The sequence below is a fragment of the Eucalyptus grandis genome, chromosome 11 (assembly GCF_016545825.1).
Source record: "Eucalyptus grandis isolate ANBG69807.140 chromosome 11, ASM1654582v1, whole genome shotgun sequence".
NCBI classification, from domain to species: domain Eukaryota; kingdom Viridiplantae; phylum Streptophyta; class Magnoliopsida; order Myrtales; family Myrtaceae; genus Eucalyptus; species Eucalyptus grandis.
This window is the reverse complement of record NC_052622.1, coordinates 17,637,567-17,660,234: the sequence shown is the minus strand read 5'-3', so window position 1 is coordinate 17,660,234 and position 22,668 is coordinate 17,637,567. Positions and strand designations below refer to the sequence as shown.

At 40.1% G+C, this 22,668-nt stretch overlaps 3 protein-coding genes across 6 annotated transcripts; 1 reads left to right on the top strand and 2 right to left on the bottom strand.

The window, feature by feature from the left end:
- The first annotated feature begins 5,338 nt into the window (after window positions 1-5,338).
- Window positions 5,339-11,392, top strand: LOC104416216 (O-fucosyltransferase 7). 3 transcript variants are annotated; one of them, XM_010027644.3, is made up of 12 exons: window positions 5,339-5,814; window positions 6,132-6,227; window positions 6,469-6,568; window positions 6,651-6,718; window positions 7,523-7,611; window positions 7,722-7,902; window positions 8,031-8,159; window positions 8,251-8,384; window positions 8,496-8,709; window positions 9,838-10,022; window positions 10,133-10,228; window positions 10,847-11,392. In XM_010027644.3, the coding sequence occupies exons 1-12, from the start codon at window positions 5,569-5,571 to the stop codon at window positions 10,995-10,997; spliced, it is 1,689 nt and encodes a 562-aa protein (XP_010025946.1). In that variant the 5' UTR covers window positions 5,339-5,568; the 3' UTR covers window positions 10,998-11,392. The 3 variants fall into 3 exon arrangements, with proteins under 3 accessions (XP_010025946.1, XP_010025951.1, XP_010025942.1); XM_010027649.3 differs by having other exon boundaries at window positions 5,340-5,724; window positions 6,129-6,227; XM_010027640.3 differs by having other exon boundaries at window positions 5,340-5,814; window positions 6,129-6,227.
- Window positions 11,393-12,140: 748 nt separating this feature from the next.
- Window positions 12,141-15,881, bottom strand: LOC104416204 (cytochrome c oxidase subunit 6b-1). Its single transcript, XM_010027632.3, has 5 exons — window positions 15,713-15,881; window positions 14,474-14,800; window positions 14,301-14,383; window positions 14,124-14,205; window positions 12,141-12,534 (listed from the first exon to the last, which is right to left on the bottom strand). Exons 1-5 carry the CDS (start codon window positions 15,752-15,754, stop codon window positions 12,481-12,483), a joined length of 588 nt encoding a protein of 195 aa, XP_010025934.1. The 5' UTR covers window positions 15,755-15,881; the 3' UTR covers window positions 12,141-12,480.
- Window positions 15,882-17,308: 1,427 nt separating this feature from the next.
- LOC104416169 (alcohol dehydrogenase-like 2) lies at window positions 17,309-21,602 on the bottom strand. 2 transcript variants are annotated; one of them, XM_010027604.3, is made up of 11 exons: window positions 21,431-21,602; window positions 21,168-21,307; window positions 21,009-21,055; window positions 20,223-20,399; window positions 19,913-20,067; window positions 19,729-19,811; window positions 18,939-19,014; window positions 18,707-18,771; window positions 18,510-18,605; window positions 17,702-17,863; window positions 17,309-17,563 (listed from the first exon to the last, which is right to left on the bottom strand). In XM_010027604.3, exons 1-11 carry the CDS (start codon window positions 21,477-21,479, stop codon window positions 17,447-17,449), a joined length of 1,167 nt encoding a protein of 388 aa, XP_010025906.2. In that variant the 5' UTR covers window positions 21,480-21,602; the 3' UTR covers window positions 17,309-17,446. The 2 variants fall into 2 exon arrangements, with proteins under 2 accessions (XP_010025906.2, XP_010025911.2); XM_010027609.3 differs by having other exon boundaries at window positions 21,168-21,342; window positions 21,431-21,551.
- Between the last annotated feature and the right edge of the window lie 1,066 nt (window positions 21,603-22,668).

Below are 22,668 nucleotides of genomic sequence, written 5' to 3'. Positions count from 1 at the left end.
ATTTGATAAATAACCGCTTATATCACTTATAAAAAAATTAACAATTTTCATCGTCGACGAGAATGTTTAAATATGAATTGTTTGAAAATATTTTTCATTATCTGATCAATTTTTTAAAAATATTTTTTAAATCATTCATTTTCTAACTAAGCAAATAAAGTCGGGCTTCAAAATCTAGGACCAAAAAAAAAAATCAATTATATTACTTGTGGATATGTTCTTAAATTATCTTCTCATGTATTTATTCTCATCTATAATATAAAATGTCAATTTTTTTAAGGACACGTCGTAGATGATATTATCTATTGAGTAAGAAGAAAACCAAATAAAGTGTTTACCAAGTTATTTATGAAAAAAGGCAGTCTAATGGCTAAACTCATCAACCGGATCAAAGCTCCACCCCTTCGAAAGTTGCTATCAAAAGGGCCACCTTTTGTACGATAGGTCTGCCAATTTTAACCTTTTCCTCATGCTTTTTATCCAAAGTAAAATCATGTTAGATGCGATTATAGTAGCAGTGGCCTTCGCAATTAGGAAGCTTTACAAAATAAATTAAGAATTTAACATTACTTTTTCGTCTCCTTATTTAACTAAAAAAATCCAGATAAATTTATTACTCTAGACAATAATCGAGTAAAATCAAAGTAATTTATTTCATTTTCATACTTCTCACTTTTTTTAATTGAATTGTAAGTTTTTATATAACTTTTATTTATTTATTTTTAGTAAAATTTTATTGTAAAATCATGGTATTTACAATATTTACTCCTTTTGTACATGTAAAATTAATGGACCTTGAGGCCCAATCAAATTCAATCTATGAGCGTGGACCTCAAAAGGTGCACTTCATGCGTAAAAAATCACATATCCAGGTTCGGAAAATACTTGAGTATGTTTGGTTCAACTTCTCTAGAGGACCTTCGGCGTTTAAAAGCTCTGGTGACAAGCTGAGGTATATGGTGACATAATCCAAATATCTTTAAGTTAAAGATAGCCAATATAAAGTTCATTAATTCAACACAACTCCCACCTACTATTTGTGTCCTAGCATTTACAAAATGCTATTGAAGGGGTCATGAATTTTATTTTCATCCAACTTTGTCCTCACTAATAAATTTGTCCTCTTGTCTTGCCCTCACTCTACCGTTCTACCGTTCATCGTCTCTCTCGTAACTAAATGCGCCCACTGTGACTCCAAATTCCGGTTGACATGAGCCTAGAGTTAATGTTACCGACTTTGTCCTCACTAATAAATTTGTCTTCCTGTCTTGCTTTCACTCTACCGTTTATTGTCTCTCTTAACTAAATGCGCCCATTGTGACTCCAGATTATGGTTGACATGAGCCTAGAGTTAATAGTCATCAAGGGATGATGAGTATTACCGAGGTTCAAGGGTCGATGGCCGCGAGTCTTTTGGGCAAGTTCTGGAGGGGTAGGACGTCACTGAGACCTAGCCGTCAAGATCACACGATCCTCCGCGACATTGTCTTGCCTGAAATTACGGGAGTTTGGCGTCGCCTTGCCTAGCCTCTTCATCGATTCAATCCTTGTCGGCTCCAGTTGATTCCGTCAAGTTTGCTTCCACAAAGCTTCGACCCTCTCCATTCTCCATTTTGTCTTTTTGTTATTATTTAGCTTTACGGAAAATCTATTAGTTTTAACTAAACACTTCTTGCATTTATTGAAAACCCTTGACGTTAAAATCCTCCACGTTTATGGGAAGGTTTTGGACCAAAGCTCTCCCAAATGCACCCGGCACCGCGGAATAATACGGGTTAGAGAACGAAACCTCATAAAATAAACGTGTCGGTGATGGCGACTTCCCCAATTTCGTGCTGACAGTTTCTTGAATGATCTAGCAAATGGGCCGTTTACCCAAAAAAGAACAGAAAAAGTATTGATGGCAAAAAAGTGGTGCAATAAATCACAGCCTCCCCTCCAACCAGAAAAAGTCGAGTAAGATGACGGAAGAGAACATGCGCAATTCAATTTGTCTTAAAAGTAATGACATATGCCTTTACGAGTAAGGAATCCTATTTCATCACACCAAATGGGATTTTCCCATGGTACATTATTGGTAGTATACTATTACAATCAAAAGGGCGGTCCCATCGCACCACATATCTTAACTTAATCGTTGTCGGAAGATTATATAGTAACAAAACTTGAGGTATGACAATTTTTTTCCTTTGATCATAATTTACCGGATCGTTACAAAACATCCTAATGTTTTGAATTAGAAGTTATCATACGATGCTTTCATCTTGAGCATAATAATTTGTTATGTGGGAATTATAAAAAATTTCAACCTATGACGATAGGAAGCTTTACCCCTTCGAAAGTTGCTATCAAAAGGGCCACCTTTTGTAAGATGGATCTGCCAATTTTTACCTTTTTCTCATGCTTTTTATCCAAAGTAAAATCATGTTAGATGCGATTATAGTAGCAGTGGCCTTCTTAAACTGCTCCTGGGTTTAAATAGGGAAGCAGGGAGAACCTGTTTGTTCCCTTTGGTTCCTTTCCCAGTAAAAAATAAAGGTAAACCCCACTGGTTACCCCGGCCACTCCCGAAAGGAAAGGGGGCCCAACCTGATCCTCGATGATGATGCCGCCAAACATCCTGACGCATTACAGGAAATGACCGGGCCGCTTGGATAATAACCAAGTCCTGGGTGGCCGGCCTGGCCTTCACAAATAGGAAGCTTTACAAAATAAATTTAAGAATTTAACATTACTTTTTCGTCTCCTTATTTAACTCAAAAAAATCAAGATAAATTTATTAATCTAGACGATAATCGAGTAAAATCAAAGTAATTTATTCCATTTTCATACTTCTCACTTTTTTTTTAATTGAATTGTAAGTTTCTATATAACTTATATTTATTTATTTTTAGTAAAATTTTATTGTAAAATCGAGATATTTACGGTATTTACTCTTTTGTACATGTACAATTAATGGATCTTGAGGCCCAATAAAATTCAATCTATGAGCATGGACCTCAAAAGTTGCATGTCATGCGGAAAAAAACACGTATCCAAGTTCGAAAAAATGCTTGGGTATGTTTGGTTCAACTTTTTCGAGGACTTTGGGCATTAAAAGGCTCTTGCAATAAGCTAAGGTATACGGTGAATCTAAAGTTCATTAATTCAACACAACTTCCACCGACTATTTGTAACCTAGCATTTACAAAATGCTATTCAAGGGTTCATGAATTTTCTTTTCATCCAACTTTGTCCTCATTAATAAATTTATATTCTTGTTTTGCCCTCACTCTATTGTTCATCGTCTCTCTCTTAACTAAATGCACCCATTGTGACTCCAAATTCTGGTTGACATGAGCCTAGAGTTAACGTTCATCGAGGGATGAGAATTACTGAGGTTCAAGGTCGATGGCCGCAAGTCTTTTGGGCAAGTTCTGGAGGGGTGGGAGGTCACTGAGACCTGGTCATCAAGAACACACGATCCTCCTCAACATTGTCTTGCCATTTAATTACGGGACCTTAGCGTCGCCTTGCCTAGCCTCTTCATCGATTCAATCCTTGTCGGCTCCAATTGATTCCGTCAAGTTTGCTTCCACAAAGCTCCGATCCTCTCCATTCTCCATTCTGTCTTTTTTATTATTATTTAGCTTTACGGAAAATCTATAGTTTTAACTAAACATTTCTTGCAGTTAGTGAAAACCCTTGACATTAAAATCCTCGACATTGAAATCCTCCACGTTTATGGGAAGGTTTTGGACAAAAGCTCTCCCAAACGCACGCGGCACGGCGAAATAATATGGGTTAGCGAACGAAACCCAAAAAAATAAACGTGTCGGTGATGGCGACTTCCCCAATTTCGTGCTGACAGTTTCTTGAATGTTCTAGCAAATGGGCCGTTTACCCAAAAATGAACCGAAAAAGAAAGCATTGATAACAAAAAGGCGGTGCGATAAATCACAGCCTCCCCCTCCAACCAGAAAAAGTTGAGTAAAAGGACGGAAGAGAACATGCGCAATTCAATTTGTCTTAAAAGTAATGAGACATGCCTTTACTAGTAAGGAATCCTATTTCATCACACCAAATGGGATTTTCCCATCACACATCATTGGTGGTATACTATTACAATCAAAAAGCGCATTGCATATCTTAATCTAATAATTGTTGAACCGTTATATGATAACAAAACTTGAAGTATAATAATTTTTTTTTCCTTTTATCATAATTCACCGGATCGTTACAAAACATCCTCATCTTTTGGATTAGAAGTTATTATACGATGCTTTCATCTCAAGCATAATAAATTGTTATGTGGGAATTATAAAAATTTTCAACCTATGATGATATGATGGAATGGTGTTCATGTCCGTAATAATGTTTTGTAAACTTAGAGAACGTCTTGCAATGACTGTAATTAGGTATGTGAAAATTCTAAATTAACAAAAAAGTCAGATTTATATAATGCATAATAAATTATCTTATCTTAAAACAGATTTTAATCCTTTATTTTATATGATTAGTGGACTAAACTCACTTATATTTATGTGTGTATATATGCGTTTATACATAAGATGAGATTATTGGATTAGAACTTAGTCGAGTTGATTAGTCTAAGTTATTCTGGGCATATTTTCGTTGCATTAGTAAAAAGCACATCAAATCTTCAATAGTCAATTTTACATTATGTGTTAATACTTGGCTAAAAATTAACGATAAAGCCCAACCTAGTACTACCCACCATAATCTTAAAGTTCAGTGCGTTCTTAGACTTTAATCCAATATAAAATATTGTCCATAAACTGTATGAAAACGTTTAATTCTATCATTCCATTAATTTAAGTTCAGGTACAACATTGAATATTTTCATACAATCATGAAAATATAACGTGTACAAAAAAATTTATGGACCACATTGAATAAATTAAAAGTTCATAAACGATATTATATATTGATTAAAGTTTAAGAAGTAAGTTGAATAAATTTAGAATTCAGACACCACAATTTACAATAAGCTAAAGTTCAACAACGGCTGCGGTGGCCATACCCACTAAGGCTACTTGATCGATCCTCAACGAAAAGTGAAGGGTTGGCCCAGGAGGCGCAGGTGTATTAAGATGACTTCATGGGTGGTGGATCCTCCTACTTAAGTGTCACGCAGGGGTTTACTGGCGCCAAATGCAATTGTCGGCTGCAAGCCGGTTCCTCTCCTCCAAAAAAAAAAAAAAAAAAAAAACAACAACAACTGTACGTATCATTTTCTCGGTGTCGAATATAAGGTCAAACAAATGAATTTGACTTTTGAAGCCCCATTCACGGATTATAACAGAGCATGTCATGGGTCCTCCATTGGATTAGAGATTTACATATGGATCAATTTCATCTTTCCCAAATTGCCCAATTTGCAAAAATGTTGAGTCTGCCTCAGCCTTCCACCACGCTCGTCACTCACTCCCACGACCAATCTCTCTCGCAGTAGCTCCGCAGCAATGGCGAGTTGATCACCGCCTGCACCTCGAACCTCTCCACAGCTTCCCTCCCCCTCCCGTCTCTTTCTGCAAGGAAAAGGGGGAGTTTAGGGAGTGGGCGGGGATGCAGAAGCTGAGGTGGAGGGCGCTGGTGGCGCTCCGCCGCCTGCTGACCGGCGCCATCTGCGCGATCGCCCTCCTCGCCCTCCTCTCCGTCCACCTCCGCGCCTCCCGTTTCTCCGGCCTCCCCGGGATCGCCGACCCCCGCAAGCTCCCCGCGGTAACGTCCCCGCCCGCGCGATTCTCTGTCCCTTCCGTTCGCCGCCGCTCGGCCCGCCGGTTTTCCGAGCTCGATGAGGATTTCGTGCGGGTAGTTTCTAGTCGATTAGCCTTCCATTCTGTAAATTGCTTCCTTCCCTAAGGGAAAAAAAAAAAAAAAAAGAAAAAAGAAGAGTCTTTTGGGCCCGGTTGTTTATTTTACGGATGTTGACTGGGGTTGGGATTAGGTTTGCGCGATTGTTGAGATTACGATGTCGACTTGATTGGGAAAGTTCCTTACTGGGTTTTGGTAGCTCTTTCTAAATTCGAGGTTGACTATCATGAATGTGTCATCTCGGGATGGCAATGTCTATTTTTGCTGCTGATCTCACCCTTTTTTATGTTTTTTTCACCCGAAACTTTCAGCAGTATGAGCTTAAATATCAGAGGCAGGGCACCGGGCAGAGCTGGACGCGAGAGCTCGCGCCGCCCCATTTTTTGAAACCTCCAGCTTCTTCTGCCAAGGTTCTTTCCCTTCCCGTTGATCGAACTCGCTTGTCGGAGCATATATATAGAAATGGGTTGATATTTATGGTGTAGGAAAGATTCGAGCATTAATGAGCTTATAACTTAATTTTGATTGTATTGAGTTGACGATTTTAAAATTTTAAAATTTCTATCTAGTTGTTCGGTCTGACAACTTTAGATCAGCAATGATGCAAAGCAGTCATGTGCCTTTCGTTATTCACTCCCTTAGACTTGACAGTTAGATGGCGCGAATGGGAGTTCACATTCTGTCAAGCTTTGGAAACCTCCCTCGAATCGTGATTTCGTGCCGTGTACAGAACCCGGTCTAGACTATACATGTGAGTTGGTCTTCGTTAGTGATTTTTCGTTGTGGTAATGCACATTGCCAACACAATTAATTTCCTATTTTTGTCTTGTTAGCTCCTCGAGGTTCGCAAGGTTATCTTCTGGTTAGTACGAATGGCGGACTTAACCAGATGCGAGCTGGGGTATGTCTTATCCTTCCCTTGCTTATCTTCTTTTAATTTATGTAAACTGAAGCTGTAATTATCTTTGGTGAATTATGAAAAGCAGATAATATGTGCGAGTGAATGTGATGTCTGGCAATGTCTGTTGATGCTAAACTGGAGATCTGTCACCATATCTCATGAGAAAAAGTGGGGATTACTCTACTTCCTACAGCTAGTTATCTACGACCCTTCATGTACAGAATGATTTTCCCCCTCAATCTACGTGCATCGATGGCTGTGGAGGCAACTTTAAAAGTTTTATAACTACCAATCTTCTTAGTTATTGGAACTTCGTCATTTTACCTTATTCGTTGGCTTGTGTTTTGGTGACAGTGACATGAAGTTCAAGTTCTTGTGTGCCTTTTGATCTATTAAATCAGATTTATATCTTCTTCTTTTAGGAGTCTTACCCCTCCTTGTTATTCTTAGTGTAGAAGCATTGCATACACTGCAGCTTACAGGTCTAATTGATTGGAGTTGCTAAAGATTTCAATTGAGTGCCTTTCGATCTGTTACATCAGATTTTTATTTTTAATTTTTTTTTTTTTTATAGGAGTCTTACTGCATCAACTATTCGTCATTATTCTGAGAAACATTGCATACACCACAGGTTGTAGATCTACTTTACTGGAATTGCGAAAAATTGAATTGTTAATCTGGCAACGTGGTCTTTTAATCAGCCATAATGTTCAAAGAATGGATTGTTATGACACTTGGTTCATGACCCTTTATCTAAACAGATGACCTTTTATCTAAAGAGTAGCTCATATTCATGGAATGCAGATATGTGACATGGTTGCTGTGGCCCGTATAATTAATGCCACTCTAGTGATTCCGGAACTTGATAAAAGGTCATTTTGGCAGGATACAAGGTGATTTTCTTTATCTAAAAAAGATTCTAACTCTTTTCCTTCATAAGTAACATTTAAACTGTTCAGGCAGCAAAAGAGATATCCCTAAGTTTGTTTTATGTTAATTGCAGCAACTTTTCTGATGTTTTTGATGAAGATCATTTCATAAATGCACTGGCTAATGACATAAGAGTTATAAGAAAGCTCCCTGAAGAACTAGCGACAGCAGCAAAGGCAGTCAAGTATTTCAAAAGCTGGTCTGGCATGGATTATTACCAGAATGAGATAGCTAGCATGTGGGACGAGCACAAAGTATGTTTTGCATAAAGATCATTGCATTTTTCTTTCTACATGTTTTCAATTAAGATCATTCCAATTTTCTTTGTTAGTCCAGATAAATTAGTTAGTTCAAAGGCTCTTATTCCTCACAACTTTAATAGGTTATTCGAGCGGCCAAATCTGATTCTCGTCTGGCAAATAACAATCTACCACCTGACATTCAAAAGCTGCGTTGCCGTGCTTGTTATGGTGCCCTTCGTTTTGCCCCTAAAATTGAAGCAATGGGTAAAGTAAGAAATGCATCTGCCTGCTGATATTGTTTCCAGAACTGCTACACCCTTATGTCTCTAATGACGATTATGAATGCTTTTACTCCCCTAGATGTTGGTTGATCGGATGAGAGCTCATGGTCCTTACATCGCTCTTCATTTACGTTATGAGAAGGACATGCTTGCGTTTAGCGGATGCACGCATGACTTATCTGAACCTGAAGCAGATGAGCTCAAGTTGATCAGGTCTGAAATCATATGCTAAAGTTTGACCCTTCTTCATCCAACGACTCTTCTTCCAACGTCTCATTGTCTTTATCCTTACTTTCGAATGCTAATGGTTATGACAATTAACAGAGAGAATACTTCGCACTGGAAAGTGAAGGAGATTGATCCCATGGAGCAAAGATCCAAGGGATATTGCCCGCTTACTCCAAAGGAGGTTGGTATTTTTCTCACTGCTCTGGGATATCCATCAAACACACCTATATATATAGCTGCTGGAGAGATATATGGAGGTGATTCTCGTATGGCTGGTCTGAGAGCTCGCTATCCCATGTTAAGGAGAAAGGTAATCACCAAGCTTAGCAATTTGATGCCTCTGCTTTTTCTTCCTTTTAGTTGACTCAATATTCTCTCTTTAATGTGGTTGTTACAGAAGAGAGAATATTGCTTCTCCAATAAAACACCACTTCTGGTCTACTTTGAGAATAGTACATTTTGCAATTTCTTGAAGAAGTTCAAAATGAACCAATTGAAAACTAGAGCATGGTGATGAGCGCATTTGTAGTATTAGTATGGACCAGAAGCAGTGTAATCTATATCTAACTGTACAGACACACTTCAAAATCTTAACTCTGATTGCTTGCACACTCCATATAAACCACTGATCATTAGTTGGGAACTTGATCATATGTATGATACATTGAAAGAATTTCATCAAAAAAGGTAGTGTTAGTTCTCCTGGCATTGGAGTTCAAACTTATGCTCATACTTTATATAGGCGTGGCAAGAATTACACTAAGAGTGCATTTAGTAACCATTTAGTTCTTTTTTTTTTCTTTAATTCTATTCCCCGGACGAGTTTTTGAGCATTGAAAGACGTTTGGTAATTGCACAAAATTTATATTCCTGGAATAAGAATGCTTTTGGTACGACCCTCAAATTTTTTCGTGACTTAGAATTTTTTTTTTAATTTTTAAATAATTTTATTACACTTCTCTTTTTTTCCTTCTCTCTTTTTCGTTCTCTTCTTCTTCTTCTTCTTCTTCTTCTTCTTCTTCTTCTTCTTCATCTAGCAGGGAACAAAAGAATAAAAATAGTTACTATTTGGCCGGTTAACATACAGGCCCTAAGCTGATTTTGGTTTTCATGGCAAGTGCACTGTCTTTGTTTTATTTCTGCTCTTTGTAGGATTGGGTTTTCCAGCATCACTTGATGGTTCCCTCAAAGTTTTAGTATGGTTTTTTAATCAGTTATGGCTTTGATCACCCAAAAAGTCAGGAATTAGAAAACACCAGTGGGCATGCCAAAAGCTTGAATAGTCTACAGGCAACAATTGTTTAGCTGTGCTATGGCAAGTAGTTGTTAGTGTATGATGGTTTCATGTGATTAACTCAATGCCATATCTTGTCTAATTGTTTTATACTGATACTTTTATTGCTGCTTAAATGACATACCTTTCTCGATGGCAATGCAGGAATTTTTGGCTTCAGTGGAGGAACTTCAGCCTTTTACGAATCATTCTTCTCAAATGGCTGCTCTTGATTATATTGTTTCAGTTGAGAGTGATGTTTTTATTCCATCATACTCTGGGAATATGGCAAGGGCAGTTGAAGGTCATCGTCGCTTTCTCGGACATAAGAAGACGATTTCTCCTGATAGGCAAGTTAGCTTGTTCTCTAATCACTTTTTTTTTCTGATATTTGACTTGAGTAATTGATTGAAGTGCATTTTAGTGTGGGGTTTTCTGACTCATTTTTTTTGTGCATCAGGAAAACTCTTGTTCGTATCTTTGATAAAATTGACCTCAGAACCAGGAAGGAAGGGAAAAAGTTATCAAACCAAATAATTGAACTGCATAAGAGAAGGTGAGCTTGGATTCTTTTCAACAAATGCTTTTGTATTGTTACTTGTTAGGCTTTTGACGTTGAATTTAAGATGCAAAGATCGAGTCAATACATAAATTCTTAGAAGAGTTTCCTTCTGAAAAGTTGGCTTGTGGAGTACGAAAATCTTTTCTAGAGGTTCTTGTCTTCATCCCATATATGATCTCCCCTAAAGATGACTAAGAATTTGCATTTGCGTACAATATTCACGTACAGTATGCTTCATCCCTATTTGTATGCAGGTGTCTTGCCTGATTATTGTAGATTGATTTTTTTATATATTTTTGTTGCTTTTACTGCAAAAGATTGATTTTAGGCTTTTAATAGAGTCAATTTGTTTTTCTAAATGAACTTAATGCCACTTACTACTCATAATCAACCTCTGTTGGGGCTAATTGCTAGTGATTATTAATGGACTTGCAAATTTTAGAGAATATTATTGATTTTATTATTGGTTTTATGGACTCGCAAATGTTAGAGATCGATTTGTTGGTTTTTTAGCATGAACCATCACTAGTTCTGAGACTTTGCTGTAATGGATTTCTTCTCATCTGCTAAATTTGGGGTAGAATTAGACATGGTATTTTCTGCATGTTTCAGGCAAGGGTCTCCGAGGAAGAGGAAGGGGCCGATTGCTGGAACAAAGGGCACGGACAGGTTTCGGTCAGAAGAACCCTTTTACGTTAACCCTTTGCCCGATTGTTTATGTCATAGGGAATCACCAAGCTTGAATACCTCGCAAATCAGCTAACAACATAAGTTGCAGAAGAAAGGCATGCAAGAATAGTTCCCTTTCACGGTGGCACGTATCATTGGTTGCCGTATTTCAAGCCTAATGATACTGGTGCCTCAATAGGAGGGACGCGGAGCATGTATATTTGAGTTTAGGATATGTCGCTGGGGCACTTCATCGGATGTACATATCACGGAAAACATTTTGCTGGGTGAGGGGAGATGGGGAGATAGCAAAAAGAAAAGGGAGTGCATACCACGGACGATTTGGTTGATTAATTAGGATTTGTAAGTAGGTTATTTTTTTTTCAGGAAAACAGTGTTGACTTTACTCCTTTCAAATGTACGAGAAACATTTCGGATGTGTAGATTTTCAAATTAGGAGGTGATGAAAGAGTGCCATATTTCCATCCATCTATCTTTCTTAAACTTTCCAGACATCGCGTGAGATCTTCTTTGCTTGAGGACATTCGAGTTCTCATGAAGCCGACATTAGCAAGGCATAGAGCAGCGTATGCATCGAATGACTCCCGTTCCGCAAAGTTGCAAGATGGTTTCAAGGATTCCCACTTTTTGCGTTCCTCTGCACGCAAACAAGGTCATCCTCAACCATATGCCATTCACGTGTGCTACAAAGCTTTTATGCCTAAAATCAGTATTTGTCCCACGATCTTTTCCTTCTCCTTTGTCAAAATTTATGCCGCTTCTAAGGTCATCTAGTGTTCTTGCATGGGGAAAAGAATCTTTACAACTGGGATGTTTTCCAATTCCTCCCAACTTGGACAGAAGCGTTGGTGTAATGAGATCACTTCAAACTTCTGAAGATGCTACATTGCTATCAAATAACAAGATCACCTCTCATGCAAGGGGTACCATCTAGTTTTCATATGAGAAATTCATGCGATGCCATCTGGATCGACATACGGGCAAGCAACTACCTAATTGTGCATCATCAGTGAACAAGACTAACTTGCATTGCCAAAGAGAACCTCCCTAACCTGAAGCCTCGGCTAGTGAATGCTATGGGGACTGCCACTGACTTCAATTTGAATCAACAAACTCGCACCATAGACAGGTAATTCCAGGTTAAGAGAACAGTCAGCCGAATCAGCGACACTACAAAGGAAGATATAACTTGCACGAAAGCAGCATGCCACCGACAAATTTGGTAACTCACCAGTATCTCTTTATTCAGCTGATGTAACAGCAAATCATTTTATCTCTCAATTCTTTAAATTGAATTGTCGCACGACAGGCAACCATACATCTTAAACTAACAAGCTCATCCTTTGGTGGTGATGAGCAATAGTTCCTTATGATTAACAAAATTCTTTGTTAGACTTTGGACTGGTTGCAACAGACATAAAAATTTATTAACTCATTTTTTTAACTCGAGAGTTCATCTCGCTCAACAAATCTGCCGCGGTCATGCAGAAAACTAGGAGAGAACAACAGAGGCCATGGACTTTAATAATGTTGGCAACTTTCTGAGCGTGGCCCATCTACAGAGGGCCAGGAAAGGTGCCATTCTCCCTTTGCTCATTCCATCTATCAATCTGGAGGCCACGAAAAACAGATAGTAAGCTCTCAAGCAAAAAATAGAACAATTAAATCAGCAGTAGGAAATGCAATGACCGTTTCCTTGCAGTCAATCACACCATTAGAAGTAACTAGCTCCTTAAGACAAGCATTGCTAGTAATTGAATAGTAATCAGACACCTAATCTACAACTCAACCAACTTTGAGCATCACAAAGAGTAGGAGTCCTCGTGGGTCTACCGATGACTCAGGCATGAAACAAGATCTTCTAAGTGCCATACCGGTGGACATTTAGTGAGTATTCAGTAGAATGAGTTCTATGTACCATGTATCTGTGACAAAGACTTATTTTACATAAAGCAGTATTGATAAATAAAGTCGTGTAGAATTTTTTCATAGTTTTAACAATTAAGATAATTTTTACTTGGGACAAATTAACATAAGTAACACTTAATTCTTTTTCTTTTAAATTTTCCCCACATGCCACCTGAGCAAAACACAGCCATTCTAACAGAAACTCATCCAGTTTCCCCGTAGGCTCCTACCTGTCACACAGGACGCATTGAAATTTTTAACTCAACTACTGCAAAGATAACTCAAACCTCCCACCAATAGATAAGCAGGTGAAAACAGCCTTTCAGTTGCCATAGGCAGTGTGTACTGACACTGTACTCAAGTGCAGATCGAGGGTGCATTTGGGAATGATTTCCAAAGCAGTTTCGAGCACCCAAAGATCTTGGATAAAAGTTTCAGTATTTGATAAAAACTCTTTAAAAAACTTTTGGGCTCAAAGCTGTCTTTAAGACGCTCAAAACTCAAACCAAGACTAAATCAGCATATTGCAGGCCTGGCTTCTGATGAAAGTGAAATCTACTTTCCCTATCTAATGGCATCATCCCTGCATGTTCAAAGCAATCTTTTTCACAATGGTATCAGCCTGGCCAGTTCAACAAATACCAGTCAACGCCAGACTGGTCAGTATCCTATGGAGATCAATACTGGTAAAGAACTGGGTTAAAATCCGGTTTAAACCTGTCGAACCAGCATAAGGTTTCGTTTTGATTAGCCTCAAAAATTAATTTCCCTCACTAGCAGTACAGAGATTCAAGCCCTTGCTCTGGTGGACCATTGCCCACATGCTTATCCATCAGAGCTGAAAGCGGTTCTTATAAAATGAGCAAACAAGTAATTTAATGCAAAACTATCATTACCGTCTCTAGTAACGAAGCTTAGGCAGAAAGACCCCAACATCTACCTCACGTGCCCTTCAGGCAAGCTCTTGCCATCTCGGCTAAGTTTCTAATATGTCATCCATGTTTATTACTTTAAAAATATAATAACAAGTCAATTAAACTCAAATAGGATTCAACTGGTTGAAATACTTGAACTGCACACCAGTGAGCAATCCAATCTGGTTGCTAATACGGCTTTGAAAACATTGGTTTTAAGTGAAAGCAGGAGATAAAGAACCAAAAGTGACAAATGGGGATGCATTACTACTTTGAAATTGGATACAAGACAGTCAAAACTCTAATATTACATAATTAGGAAACACATAATTACAGGGAAAAGAATTTGTGCTGAGCAAAGGCATTAAAATACATACCCATTCACCAGGGCAAAGAGATCGATAGTACTTGGAGAACTTTTGACACTCTTGAGCATCCTCACCTTTGGCAGCAATGCAGCTGAAATTTTCAAAATAAAATAGACCAGAGAAACTGGATATGAGGAAAAAGAAAAAAACAAAACAAATGTGAGAACCCTAGCAAGTCTCCCATACCGATGATACTCAACGTATCGGGTAAAGCAATGTCTTGTTTGATTTGTGGTTGGGAAACGGAAATCTGCAGGTGCAGTCTCAATCTGGAAAAATAAAAGAGAGATCAATAAGACAGTCTGACCCCATGCCACATGCTCACCAGCAAATAAAGTAACATATGATGGAGAGCTCACCTTTATCTCTGGCGCTTCTTCAGTGGCCTCCTCATTGCTTGAATTTTCCTCTTCAGCTGCTTCGTTGCTTTCCTCAGCAGCAGGAGTAGTTTCAGCACTAGCCACTGCGGAAACCTCTTCAGTTTTGTCTGCAGAAGCATCAGGAACAGTGGCACTGCTGGTTTCTTCAGTAACTGAAGTTTCAGCACCAGCAGCAGAATCGTCCTTCCCCTCAGCTTTCTCACTGACAGCTTCTTCAGAAGCAGCACTCACTGGTTTTTCAGGTTCGGGCACATTATCAGGTTTCGCAGCCACATCCAGCTTCTCTACTTTCTCCAATAAATATTGCTGCAAACAATATCTAATTTGTAAGCTAAAGAAACAGTTGGAGAGAACCAACTAATCTAGCTGGTAATAGTTAACAGTTGGAGAAAACCATCCAGTCTAGCTATATCTACAATGAACTATTTGTCGCCAAAATGCCAACTAAGATTCCAGAATCTCTCGGTACTATCACAAAAGGTAAAGAACTTCAGAATTGCCTAGGATATTATTGAGCTATGATCTTGACAATACAATGATCTCCTTAGGATCAGTAAGACTAGAGTCTCATATAAATCGAATCTAGTTTAATCTTGGTAGAAATATGTTTCAAGATTGTAAACTCAACCGCAAGGCATACTTATTGAATTTCATAAATCATATTTGTTTTACAAAATCTTTCGTTGCAATTCTTAGGATCCGACAACGTGCAGCTCACGAAGTCCATATTCGGGGACACGGCAGGTCCACACAATTTAGCACCTGAACTAATCAGGAGACTAACAAAATTGCTTAAATCCTAGAATGCTTCACTAACTGAACAAGCAAGCACACTCCAAACGCGTAAAACCCGCAATGGTCGACAATCGAAAAACGCATTCTCATAAGCAGCCACGGAGGGCCTCGAAGAATCGCGGGTCCTTCCTCCCCAAGCTCAGCGATAATGACAATTTCTCCAGCTCAATGTCCTAACCTCGAATGATACGGAGCAATCTAGCAAACCCACCAAATAAAAATTCGAAATTTCATCCCATCCGATCGAGATGACCAAAACCCATATCGGGACCGGACCTCAGGAGGCACAAGTTCGATACTTTTCGCCCATCATCACGTCTCTCGCAATCCAGTTCGATCAGATCGATCACAGAGGCAAACAGAAGAGCTAGAATTCCAGCCTCAGAAGTCAAGCAAGATCCACGCTTTAGATTGAGGAGTTACCTCAGCTAAGGTTGAGGCTTTCTCGCCCTGAGCTTCCGCCATTGGAGGAGAGAGAGAGAGAGAGAGAAGGAGAGATGTGTTCTCAGAGAGGCGGCCCCCAAAATGTAGAAGAAACAGTGAATCGCCAGAAGGAGTGAACCAATGGAGGTTTCGAGGAGAGGGGTTAGGTTTGGGAGGGCCTCCGGGTGCACGGTTTTGTCTGTGCTACCCACCACGGGTGGTCAAAAGGTTCGAGAGGGCTGACCCTACCGACCAATGGTGGACCGCCACGCGGCGGTTCCTGATTCGCCCGAGATCGGGACTCCCTATGACCCGCGCGGCGCCGGCGATGACGGTAGAGGAAGCTAGCGGTCGCTAGAATTGACTGGACGGGCGCATCGCGGAAGAAGAGATCGGCCCAACTTGGCCCATTTCTTTTGTTTCGGTAACTCTTTCATAGGGTAAAATATCAATAAATAAAAATAAAAATCCTAGATCGATACACTTGCGTCACGTCTTAAACTAATTTTTGTATCATAAAAATCTCCAATTTGATATAATTATATCATGTTCACCCCCAAACTAGTGCACTCGTACTCCATTTATCTCAAACCGGTATATTCGTATTACATTTACCCCAAACAAAGCTCAGATTAATATGATTTGAGATAAATATGGCCCGCATATGTCAATATAAGGTAAATCTATTATAGGTTTATTGGTTTGAAATTTTTCATGACACAAAAATTAGTTCGAAGAAAATGTAGCGCGGGTGTTCCAGGTGATGCAAAAATTAGTTTTGAGTAAATTTGGCGTGAATGTATCATGTTAGGTTTTTGATGATATTAATCCTTAGTTTTATTCATCGATTGCATGATTGACGTAATGTATTTGATCAATCATATTGTCGCTGTACTACCACTCTGACCCAATTTTCCCTCGTTTTTCGGCGAAGAAAAACCTCTTATTTTGAATCGACACCAATCCATCAATTATCTCTCGGCCGACTTATCAATGTGTTACAGATCCATAGTATAATTGACCGACAAGCGAGGCGAGAATGGAACCGGCAACTCCAAACAACGCCGGCGGCAGAGGAGGGAGAGATTTGGCCATAAGGTTTTTGTGCGTACGACTTCTTCTTTTTTCCCGGAAATACGAGGCAACTTGGTAAATTTTGGGTAAGCATGTAAGAGTTTTTCTAATGTGGACTAAATTAATTGATATTGTAATTTATAATTTTTACTTCTCAAACGGGGTTAGTCTAAGGTGAGATAGAATGTTTCTTAATTAGTCCTAATATGAGCCGGTTAGTGTGTGGTCGAGTTGAGCCTGGCCCGTAATGAGAGGGACCACAAACTCTATAAATAGTCAAGTTCCTCTAACCCTAATTCTCACATGTATTCTCACCTAATAGGCATTTACCTAACGTTACACGTGAGGGCCGCCATCGGAGCCGTGATACGGAGGGCAAGAGGAGAATGAACGACTTGCGCGTGGAATATTGTGTTTCGCTTCCGCTTCAAGAACAATGGATCCTAAACAGTTGCATTAATCTTTTTACTCAATTATACATGTTTTTGTTTTAGTTATGGAGATTGGGTTACGCAATTTGCGTCCAACAAAGCAACCGAACGGGACCATTCTTATTATTTGATCGTCGATGTGTCGACCATTACACAAGGTGTGAATATGGCAACAAGAATCGAAATCGAATAACATTCGACATCGCGGTAACGAAGGAAAGCGGCAAAACTATCTGTCCATCCATATGATGCAGCGGAGGCTCTTGCCTTGGAGCAGCAGATCGAAAGCCGTGTTGATGTCCTGGAAGCTCACCTCCTGCGTTATGAAGTCGTCCAAGTTGAGCTCCTGCTTCAGAAAACAGCCAATGCCGTTGTGCTCCGGTGAGATATCTCGGCAGGCATCCGAAAAAAAACGGAGCGAAAAACCAAACGGATCGAGCGTTACGGAGGAACGTCATGACACGACGAAAGCGAGGGATCAAACCTGATCCAGGTACTTCTGAGCGAGGAGAGGGACGTCGGACTTGGGTTTCAGGCCGCCGAAGTAGGAGCCCACCACCGTCCTGCCTCTCAGGATCTCGTAGGAGCCGAGGCTCAGCGGCGCCCCCCGCGACTCCACCCCGAGGATCACCGTCTTCCCTCCGCCCTGCTCGCCTCCATAACCACAATTCATTAACTACTCAAGCATCGCATTCCTTGCGCGTTTTTCACGAAATCAATGCACAACACTGTAGCTTTAGCTGCTGCTGCTTGTTTTTTTTAATAAAATTGTAGCCGCTGCAGTTTCAGAGCATGAAATGCTGCGCAACACTTTTTCAACGTTGCAGCTCATGGGAATCTTTTGGCCAACTTGGCACGGGCAACATGTTTCGAAAAAGTCAACTATGGGCATCGCTCAAATTGAGAGGCGCGTTCAATTATATTACTTCATGTCCTTGTCCTTATGATTTAAACTGAAGTATAAGCCATGCTAAAAGTGAAAATGAGACAAATGAATTTTCTCTGAATTTTAACTTAATATATAATGTTGTACATAAACTTTCAATGTACTCAATGTGGTCTTTGGATTTTCCTAAGTTCAGGAATCTCATTGCACATTAAGTTAAATTCATGGATCACATTGCATATTAAGTTAAAGTTCAAGAATTATTTATGTTATTATTCCTATGTTAAATATGGTTTTCATACTCTTTCTAAATCGTGATTCTATTCAACAAACCATCCATAAAATGAGCTTATCCGATTATATTTCGGGATCTTAGAAAGAGAGAAAATGAGAGAAGAAGAAGAACCTCTCGGCTGCTATTGAAGGCGTCCGCCATCACTGAAGCCAATCCGACGCATTCGAAGCTGTAATCTGCACCCCCATCCGTTATTTCTTTAATCACCTGATCACGGCAAGCATTAGAATTTCAAGCACATCGATCTCGTTCATGTTCATCCTCCATATGTATAAGAACAATGAAGGACTCCAAAAATTGGCACCAACCTCACTGACTGGCCGCTCTCCACAAGCCTCGGGGTTGACGAAATTGGTGACCCCGAACTTCTTTCCTGGCATTAACCCCCCCAAAAAATATCAATTGGGTATGTTCAATTTTCCTAAATTAACGCGTCAAGAGAGTAGATGACGCCTGACATAACTGGAACTATTTTACCCTTTATAGATAAATCTCTAGGTATCACTAATAATAGAGAGGAGCACTATCAAAAAGCTTGACCTATTTCGAACTTGCCAGGATTCAAGTCCACTCCAACGATCTTCGAAGCTCCTCTCAGCCTCGCGCCTTCTGCTACCTATAATGTTCAAGAATCCGTGAGATATGGCACTTGGGATGTTCTTTTGATAAACCCAATTGAGATTCACAAAACAAAATAGAAAGAACGAAAGAAAAATTGCCTCTATCATGAGCAAAAATGCTAGCTGTGGCAAACCATTATTGGCTATTATATATGGATCAAGAAGGAAAATATATGCACGCAATGCCTGAATTTAGGAAAATACTGGTTACTCTATACGCAGTATTGTCGTCTCCATGATCATGACATGAAGTGTCAACTTAGTTCTTGAACCATATAACTCAGGGTGTGTGGAAATGGAAAAGGGACAAAAGGGACCCAATATCATTGTCAATCTCCATGATCCCGGCATGAATTATTCGCTTTGGAATTGACCCGTCTGACTTATAGTGCGCTTGGAAATGGACAAGGGACACAAAGGATGCAATATCATCATCAATCTCGATCACGACATGAAGTATCGAATTAGGTCTTGAGCCATATAAAAAAGGACGCAATATTGTCATCAATCTCCAAAATCATGGCATGAGGTATTGACTTAGGTCTTGAGCCATATAACCTATGGCGCGTGGAAATGGAAAAGGGACAAAAAGGACGCATTATCCTCGTCGATCTCCATGATCATATCGTGAAGTGTCAACTTAGGTCATGAGCCACATAACTTAGGGAGCGTGGAAATGGACGATGGACGAAAAGGCAATGAGAGATTACCGCAAGTCCAACCACTCCGAGACCAAAGATGACGATGGAGGAGCCTCGCTCTATGTCGGCCACCTTCCATGCACCTCCAACTCCTGCAAATCGGTAATTCCACGGCGATCAATTCATCTCAAACGATTCCGAACTCGGGATATTATACGGCCACATCAAACAAGCACGGCGAGGAAGAACTCACCGGTGGAGACACCACAGCTGAGGAGGCAGGCTCGGTCGACGGGGATGGGGGAGCTGATCTTGACAACGTGGACCACGTCCACCACCGTGTACTCGCAGAAACTGGACACTCCCAAGAAGTGATGTATGGCCTCCCCATCCTCGGCCGCACTAAACCTGCTGGTCCACCACTTTCTTTAGTGATCCATAGGCCGCCACGTCCGCCCGCACGAAACCCGAGTCGGGCGGGACGGAGAGGAGAAGGAAGAACGAGAAGAAACGGGAATCGAAACGGGAGAAGAGAGGGGGCGAGAGAAGAGGAGAAAGAAGACCTGGTGGTTCCGTCCCTCGGCATTCCTGGACCGAGAGGCCGGTTCGCGAAAACGGAGCAGTTGTTGCCTCTGGAGGACTCGCAATGTCTGCACTTCTCGCAGTTGGACCAGAACACAGGCAACACCGTGTCCCCTGCCTTCACCTCCTCCACCTCCTCCCCCACGCTCTCCACCACCCTTCAAAATCAAATGTTTTCAGCACTCAAATTCATCATGTACATCACACGAACCGGGCCGCCTTCATCTTTCGCCCCACCTTCGTTTCCAAGAAACCCGGTTGATTTCGATTGGGTTCGCTAAAATATCGGCTATATCCTTGCTTTTTTTTCCTACTAACTTTAATGATCGATCGAAGTATCATTTTGCCGCTCGGACAAGAATATGTTAAAAACATTAATTTGGCACACCCGTTTAGGGAAAAAGGAAAGGATATCTATCCACTTCGTATCAAATTCGCGATATGTGCTGTCTACAGCAACTTTCGAACGCATCCCGAATTTAATATAACTTACGTTAACGATTTCTTGTGATTAACCCATGTGACCAGCTAAGACATGTCCCCATATCATCTAATTAATGAACTCAAGAGTTTACTCTCTCTCTCTCTCTCTCTCTCCCTCTCTCCCTCCCTCCCTCCCCCATGGAAAAAGAGAAAAAGCGACAGTCAAGTGCTAAAACAGAGGGGAAAAGGAAGGCGACGTTTCTATGATTCTGATCGAGTTAACAAGGTGCAAACGGCAGGGGAAAACGCGTAGGGTTGACGCAAAGAAGGGAACAAATACGTACCCGACGGCTTCATGACCCAAGATCCTCGGGAAAAGGGCGAATGGACCCTGAACAAAATAATGCAGCACGTTGTACCATCATCATCTTGAAGTTCATATCTTGTTAATACCTTCTAATCAAACAGAAACACAGTTTCCAACAAAAGATGGTGCGCATTACGGAGTCCATCTTCCAGAACGTGACGTCGGTGTGGCAAATGGAGGTGCAGACGATCTTGATGCGAACCTCCCACGCCTTCGGCGGCTCCACCTGTATCTCCTCCATCACCAGCGGCTCTCCTGCTCGTCTGCACACTGCAGCTGCTCGTTTTTTTTCCGCCAGGACAAGATTTCAACTATTCCAGCACATCACCAGTACCATAATCGGAAGTAAAGCGAGAGAAAAAAGGAGGAGAAGGAAACATGTGCGTGAAGAGTGCGAACCTCTGCACTTGATGGGTTTTCCTGCGGTTCCTGATGCGTTGGTCTCCATGGACGATGGAGTTGTTCTGCTTGGCTGAAGCCCGGTCGAGGAGGAAGATGATGGGACGACACCCACTTCCCTTTGTTATAGGTCCCCAAGATATTTTAATCTTTTCATGCACTGATTGGTTTGGTACTTTAGTTGACGGAGAGCATTATTAGGGGGGAGAAAATGAGCGAAGTCACCGGTTGCAGGAGCCAAAAGAACATTGGCCCACGGTCGGATCTCGGTGGCGGTCGATTTGATCCGTTGTCGTCTTGCTGTGGCCTTGGTCTCGTCCCGTCATCGCCATCCCCCCGTGCCTAGCTTTACGAACAATTTTCATCTTGACACCACCAACGACCACTAACTACTACCACAACCACTTGATAATAATAATAATAATAATAATAATAATAATAATACCAATGTGGCAATGAGAACAACTGCTGTATCTAAATTATGGGAAGTCCCTTTTTATTTTCGATAATAGTGGAAAGCAAGCGCGCCGATGCTTTTTCATACTCTTTCTTAACTTGATTATAATCATGAAATGATTCATTTTGGATTTTTATTTGTTTATCATTTTGCAATTCACTTATTTTTTGTGTAAGGGTTAATACCACAAAAAAAAAATCTCAAATTAATATACCTATGATAAATTTACCTTTCATTAGTTTTTGTTACTTTTATTGTTAAATTGCTAAATTAGATGATATGTGATAATTGACGTAATTACCAATTTTGAGTTTTACCTTTAGTTTGTCACAGGGTACTAATTTTGTGGTTTTTCACGGTATTAATCAAATTTAATGGAAATTAAGATCGGATAAATTTGTCGCAAATGTATTAATTTTGAAGTTTTTGGTTGCAAAAAAAAATTATGATAAATCATCTTTACACATTAGATTTTAAGTTGGATCTGTCATCAAGTAATATATGACTCGTGCTTCACGCAGGCATATCTTTTCCATAGCTTTGAATTGTTGAGAATGTTAGTCAAAGGAGATGTGATAAGGAGCCGAGGTTATTGAACTGTAGCGTTCGTATCTTTATTGTAATGTTAGGAGGTCGAAGATTGATAAAGGGAAAGAAGAAAGTAAAAAATTATGCTTCGTCAATCATAGAGATATATATTTGCTCAAAAAAAAAAATCATAGAGATATATAGCAAAAGGTGAATTCCGAATGAAGTTTTCCTAAAAATAATATTAACCTAA

Coding starts and splice junctions, on each gene's coding strand:
- LOC104416204 (XM_010027632.3), bottom strand. CDS start 15,754: ATGGCGGAAGCTCAGGGCGAGAAAGCCTCAACCTTAGCTGAG. Junction 14,801..15,712: donor AAGCCTCAACCTTAGCTGAG/GTAACTCCTCAA, acceptor TATTGTTTGCAG/CAATATTTATTGGAGAAAGT. Junction 14,206..14,300: donor CGATACGTTGAGTATCATCG/GTATGGGAGACT, acceptor TGAAAATTTCAG/CTGCATTGCTGCCAAAGGTG.
- LOC104416169 (XM_010027604.3), bottom strand. CDS start 21,479: ATGGAGACCAACGCATCAGGAACCGCAGGAAAACCCATCAAGTGCAGA. Junction 21,308..21,430: donor AAAACCCATCAAGTGCAGAG/GTTCGCACTCTT, acceptor AAAAACGAGCAG/CTGCAGTGTGCAGACGAGCA. Junction 18,772..18,938: donor TCCTGGCAAGTTCGAAATAG/GTCAAGCTTTTT, acceptor GGTTAATGCCAG/GAAAGAAGTTCGGGGTCACC.
- LOC104416216 (XM_010027640.3), top strand. CDS start 5,569: ATGCAGAAGCTGAGGTGGAGGGCGCTGGTGGCGCTCCGCCGCCTGCTG. Junction 6,569..6,650: donor ACCCGGTCTAGACTATACAT/GTGAGTTGGTCT, acceptor TTGTCTTGTTAG/CTCCTCGAGGTTCGCAAGGT. Junction 10,023..10,132: donor AAGACGATTTCTCCTGATAG/GCAAGTTAGCTT, acceptor TTTGTGCATCAG/GAAAACTCTTGTTCGTATCT.